Source organism: Diplotaxodon limnothrissa, linkage group LG17 (genome assembly GCF_057381915.1).
Source record: "Diplotaxodon limnothrissa isolate DT_005_m linkage group LG17, D_limnothrissa_male_GT1.1, whole genome shotgun sequence".
Lineage (NCBI taxonomy): Eukaryota > Metazoa > Chordata > Actinopteri > Cichliformes > Cichlidae > Diplotaxodon > Diplotaxodon limnothrissa.
The window spans coordinates 14,505,659-14,511,951 of NC_140612.1; the positions used below are offsets into that span (position 1 = coordinate 14,505,659).

General features: G+C 39.9%; 1 protein-coding gene across 1 annotated transcript; it reads right to left on the bottom strand.

Annotated features, from left to right (window-relative positions):
• Window positions 1–263: 263 nt before the first annotated feature.
• On the bottom strand, window positions 264–5,332 carry atpaf1 (ATP synthase mitochondrial F1 complex assembly factor 1). The gene is made up of 9 exons (XM_085376006.1): window positions 5,118–5,332; window positions 4,389–4,497; window positions 4,127–4,189; window positions 3,699–3,761; window positions 3,554–3,604; window positions 2,244–2,291; window positions 1,803–1,898; window positions 1,379–1,486; window positions 264–1,235 (listed from the first exon to the last, which is right to left on the bottom strand). Exons 1-9 carry the CDS (start codon window positions 5,330–5,332, stop codon window positions 1,053–1,055), a joined length of 936 nt encoding a protein of 311 aa, XP_085232132.1. The 3' UTR covers window positions 264–1,052.
• Between the last annotated feature and the right edge of the window lie 961 nt (window positions 5,333–6,293).

The window sequence follows — 6,293 nt, forward strand, 5'->3', positions numbered from 1 at the left end:
TATGCAGTGTAGCGCAGTCTGCTGAGTATTCTCTTTAGTATCACTTATCAAACTCCACCTTTACACAGCTGTATTCTGGCTGGAGGGTTTGAAACCAGCCACAAAGGCTTATGTAATATCTGCTCTTATACTACAGGGTAAAGTTGGGTACATCCACAAAGCATACCAAACCTCAGAAGCAGCAGCACAGGTTACCTGCCCACAGCTTACATGTAAAGAAAGTAAATCTAGTAAAGCTAAAACAATTTTGTACATGACTCGTTTCTACTTTCAGTTATTTCTAAATTCTGCACCAGAGCCTTTGGTGCCTCACTTGCAAAGTTCCACTTTAGGCCCAGAATATATGTTTATGTCATTTTATGCAGAGACTGCCCACCTCTGCTGCACTGTTGTTAAGGGTGTTATTATGGAAGTTTCTGATAAATCCATCAGTGTTATGTGTCAAAAGGAAGGACACACGTGAAATGTTTCCATCACTGTTAAAAAAATAAATAAAATCTGTCATAAATATTTGGTTAATGTGAACTCTAACGTACAGTAACAGTTGTATGGAATGATACCACACTGATCATTAATAAGTGGTCAGTCACAATCCAGGCTGTGAAGACTTTCCTGTTTGCCTCAGTATTGTGTTTAAAGTTTTTCTTCTGGTTAGAACGCTGACTATATAAACAGGTTACAGTTTTGAAGATGATTTATTACTTAATTGGATTCCTATGAACAATGTTCTTCTGCTTACATCACAGTCTGATATGAAAAACAAGACAAAGTGAGAACTATTTATTATAGAAGTGCTCACTTCAACATTATTTTCCCATTGAGGCAAACTGACAACACACAAGATGTGTAGTAAATATTGAGAGAAGCTGTTTGTGCTTCTTTAAGTTCTTTTTTCTGTAATTCACAGCTGCTGCTGGAGACTGCACACACAGAGCAAGAAGCAGCTATATCCCACTGGAGCGTGCTGAGCAAAGAAGCTTGGATATCTTTGCGACTGTACACGGAGACCAACAGTTCCTCAGCAGGCTGTCTGGTGGCAACTTCAGTCCATCTCAGGAACCCGTGGAAGGGTTTGCAGGCCCCAAACCGCTCTGCTCCAGCTCTGCTATGACTGACATGTGCTTGAATTCTGCAGGGTGGTGGTTAAACATCTCCACCAATCGGTAAGTCTCCTGTCTCTGGGTGCCGTAGAAGAGCTGCACCTGGTTAGCCAAACACTGAGCCTGCTGGACGGTCTGTGGAGATGAGGGACAGATGTTGAGGCCTTAAATACACATCAGGTGTGACACACTACATCCGCTGCATCGCTGTATTTGTGAATCTCTCAAGAACATAAAACCTCTGAAGTCTATTCATATAGGCTCGTATGTGGACTTACTATGAACTTGGGATCCATCTCTGCTGTCATGAGCACGATGCCCTTCTCCTCCTTCAGGTCTGGGTAGTGGTATAGGATCAGCTGACTGGGAGCATTCTCACCCAGCGTCTGCACACAGACACCATCAGGTAATTTACCGTGATAAACTCAAAGTGGAATTACGAGAGTTTGGGCAAAGTTGCTGTTACTGTAAATAGCCAAGCATGAACAGATCAACTCATTTCCAAAAAACGTAATTGCTAATTTCAAAAATGTAAAAAAACAAAATAAAGACTCTCTTTCCATCTTTTATGGTTAAAAATACCAAAGGAAAGGTGCCAGAAGGAATGACTCTGTAAAGCCTAGTTTCACAAGCTCCGGAATCCAGAGAGTAATGACCTTTCCCAGAAGCATGTCAAGGTGTTGTAAGTCTGAAGCACTTTACCTGGACGTTGATGAGGGAGGTGAAGTGGAGCTCGTGTCGGGACCACTGACCCACAAAGAACTCGTAACCCTCTTTCTGAGGCAAAGCGTAAAGGAACTGAGATGAAGGAGAAACAGAGAAAAGTCACCGAGGTGACGACTTAGAAAAAGAGGGAAAAAAATTGGGCTGCCTGAAAACAATAACAGCATCATGAAAGTCTTGATGATCAGATGGTTAATGAATAATCACAGGTATGACAATTTAAAGTTTAGTACTTTGCAGCTATTCAGCCAAACTTTGTTGCTGCTTTTGAAATACCCATCAATCACTTTCTGCAGCTTTTTTTTTTCTTATCTTCAGTATTTTTATTCCTTCGCTCCGAACTTTGGTCAGTGTTGCTGTTATTAAAGTGTTCAGAAATAACGTTGGCTTAGCTTCCATAGCTTGCTGCATTGATCTTACCATTGGGCAGGACTGTGATCTGCTGAAAATCATCTCATAGATCTGTGTCTGCAAATACAAGAGAGGAGAGAATATTAGATCATTATGAACAGTGCTTATCACAATTTAATCTGCAACTATAAATATTATCTTAATGGCATCGTTGCAGTGTTAGAGTGTTATTATCAGTCAATACCAAACTGCACAGAAAAGCCCCAAAGAAAAAAAAATCTGCAATTTAAATGTGTAGATGAGTCAAAAACAAACATTCTATGAAAGCAAGCACTTTATTTTTTTCCTGTGTTATTACTGACACCATGTCAAAGGAACTCTCTGCATCACTGCACAGCTTGTCCTTTTGCTTGTACATCATATATGAGTTAGCATTACCTAAATAGCAATGAGACCACAGACTGTATATAAAATATCATCTTGCCCTGTCAGACAGCAGATCATCTTCCTCCATCTCACCAAACATCCTTCATTACATCCATGACTCTTCTCTCTTTTCTTCCTGCTCTGCACACGTCCAAACCATCTCAGCTTTGTTTCCAAACATGATCTGTGCCTCTTATGCACTTGTTTCCAATCTTGTCCATCCTGGTCACTCCAAGTGAATCTCTGCCTCCTGTCTTTAGTTCGACCATCACAGCTGGTCTCACTCCCATCTTGTAAACCTTCCCTTGCTCATGTCCTTCTGTCACAAATCACCCCTGGCGCTCGTCTCCACCCAGTCCTGCACCACAACTCACATACTTCTCTATCACTGCTGACCACCTCATGCAGTACCATCGAATTATTATTTTTTTTAAGTATTTGTATAAAATATCACATCATAAAAATTAAACCCGATGCTAAATTTACAAAAACCTGCATTCTCTTGCATGGACAGCAGGGGGTGATTCCTCCTACTTGGTTTGGTTGTGAGGAAGAACATGGCCCTCAGCTTTGTCACTCTGTGACCTAAGTAAACACTTTTTTGGTCAGTCTGTGGTCTCAGCTCCTATTTACAAGTTATGCTAAATAAAGCACAAAGTTCATTTTGGAAATTGAGCTCATTATTAGAATCAGAAAGACAGAAAAATTACGCTACGTTCATTGGCCAATTAGTTAATCACAACTGTTTAGCCAATGAGCATGTTGTGTCACTTGATTTCTCTGTCACATTCGGTGTTTAAAAGCACATCTTTCCATCAAAGCTCACTGAACCATCAGATTTACTCTAAAGACTAATAGACAAAAACAAACAATCAGAAAGCCACCAAATATGAATATTATTTTCACATTTAAATCCAAGCAAAAAATAAAGGAGATAAAAACATAAAGCTCACTGGGATGATGGCGCTGACTGTATCCTTGGTAGAATAATACTTCATCCAAAGCTGAGAGAAAAACAGGAAAGGTGAAAACAGTTTCAAAAGGTTTCTGTACAGAGAGTCTGAGGCTGATGTGCACAGGCCAATCCCACACAATCACCTCTGCAATCTCCTCGCCTGTCTTGTCCTTGATCATCTCCAAGTTGAGGATGGAGCCCAAAGTCTAAAGAAAACACATCACAGTCTGAGACAACAGCAGAAGGGGAAAGTGACTTGAGAACCTCACTGTAATCACTTAAGTTGCTAACCAGCTACTGCAGTCACTCACAGCTTGCAAGGAAGATGCTAATGTGCCTGCAGACACTTGTGCGCTACATGCCAAGTGATGTAAAACAGTGGAAAGTGCGATGTAAACCAGAAACAGAGACAATTCACCTTCAAAATAAAAGCTGCAGCTTTTAAAATGCTGTTAGAGCAGTTAGACATAACTCTTAAATTGAAGGCGAACTGTCTCAGTATTCCATTTGTGTCCTATTCAAGATCCACTGCTGCCAACTGAGGCCTAAACCTCTTCTATCTTTAGCTCACCTTATTCTTTGTAAAACCTCCTGATGTTGCGTCACCAGCTGCCATCTTGTCCCTTTTTTCCAGCTGCAAAGATTTCCACAGCAAAAAGGAAATTCACTGACTACAACCAGACCATCCTAATGCAAACCAGTTACACACATCTGAATAAAATTGTCTACGCAACAACACAATTGTTAACAAGTGGTTGTTAGAAACGAAACAGTTTCTAACTAGTCCATTGTCTCATCATGTTGTTCAGTTGTGAGCCCCACTGATACTCCACCTCCTGCTCCATAAATCGGACAAACTCTGCCTGCTTCGAGTGTCCCAGCACTTCCTTATTGGCTTCATGCCTTTTCTCCAGTCGGGTCTTGTACTCCTGCGGTTTGGCACTACAGAGGATTCAGACAAAGTCAGTGTAAAAACAAATTAACTAACTAGCTATCTGTGTTTAATATCACTATTCTATCATGACTGTAACTGTACACATCATTATCATCTGATCACAGTTATTATTATCTTCAGGAACTTTTGATGAAAACATTAAAACAACCAATAAGTCAACGGTAACAGTGGAGAGTGTTTGTAGTTATACTATAATCCATTTTCGTGGCTTTATAATGATAACATAATGAAACAAGTAAACTGTTAAAAGCAGAAATTCATTCACTATCTTCCACTGGGTACTATTCCAACAACTCTCAAAGTAAACAAATGATAAAAGATTCACATTACATTTATGAAATGAATTCAATGGATATTTTTAATATTTATATATATTTCATATATACTACATGCTGGATTTCTCCTGCATTTTCACACGCCGACCCATTATAGTTTAACAATAGATATTCATATTAAAAACCTATCAATAAATAATATTAGACAACTTCACTGTGGGTGAAATCTTTGAAGAGATACTCCGTATACCCCAGCGTTAATGTGAAACTGTAAACGACGGGAAACCTATCGTTTGTAAGGGGGTTGTGGTGGTGTGTGGCTGGTGGCTGACCTGCGCAGTTTCTGGATCTTGTCCTGGTACTTGCTGTAGTACGGATTCTCCTCTAGCTCGGACTCCTTCCGCACCGAGAAGGCTCGGAACTGGACCGGGACCAGCCCGGGGATCAGCGTCCTGATGCCAGTGGCCCTGACCGCTAACATCCCCCGGTACAAACATGACATTTGCACCATTGCGGCCGCCATCTTTCCATCGTTCCCGTCCCACATCTATAATACTCCGGCGGAGAGAACGGTTTACATATTGGTTCCGCTAAAAAAACAAAACAAAAAAACAACAAACAGTTATCGCAAATAAAGTATCGACTTGTTTTAACATGTTTGTACTTGGACTACCCATTTACACCACAATAACAAAGTCATGTTTTTTAGTAGCAAAATATGACTTTTTACACAGAGAGAGGGAGAGAGAGAAAATTACAACTTCGTGTTCATAAAATGTGTAAATAAAGTAAAACTAAGTAAAATTAAATGAAAAATTAATAGTTCACAATACGTAATCCTTTAAAATTCATCTTCAAATATATATAGGTATAACAATTGGGAAGATAAGATAAGATGAAGGCAATCCATGCGGGTTTGTGTACATTTTTACAATGCTTGTATCTCTAGGCAGATGATCTCAGAGATAAGTGGACGCCTGCAATTTCCATCCTTATGTTACAGCCATTCCCTTAAAAGCTGGAGGATTATTCTCGTTATGTATCTCCAAATGTATCAAACAGCAGTGGTGAAAGATGAACTGCTTTAAGTCTGATACCTGTTCTGACACACTGTAACCTGTAGAGGTCACTGTTTACTTTCAATAAAAACTTCAGTGTTTTCACTATACATCAAAGCAGCCTTTGTTATATTAATGCCCTCACTTACTGAAGACTATCAGCTATATAATAAACTGCTCCAACTCCGAAGAGTCACTTACAGCTCTGACTTTGTGTGTGTGTGTGTGTGTGTGTGTGTGTGTGTGTATTATGCTGGCTGTAAATTTAATGAGATGTGTGTTTCCATGGTGACTGTCTGAGTGCTCCTGTGTTTACTTTCCACAGCCAATCATTTTTCAATCACTAATCAATAAACAAAGCAGTTGGGAGCAGTTCACAGCAGATGATTATGGCATGCGTGGTTGTGAGGTTATGTGTTCATGTGTAGCAGATGCTGCATAACATATATA

What these genes read in the sequence shown, in the direction of transcription:
- atpaf1 (XM_085376006.1), bottom strand. Translation starts at nt 5,332, where the DNA reads ATGTGGGACGGGAACGATGGAAAGATGGCGGCCGCAATGGTGCAAATG. An exon ending in AAGATCCAGAAACTGCGCAG is followed by an intron (nt 4,498 to 5,117) that starts GTCAGCCACCAG and finishes AATCCTCTGTAG; the next exon opens with TGCCAAACCGCAGGAGTACA. An exon ending in CAGTCAGCGCCATCATCCCA is followed by an intron (nt 2,292 to 3,553) that starts GTGAGCTTTATG and finishes TTGTATTTGCAG; the next exon opens with ACACAGATCTATGAGATGAT.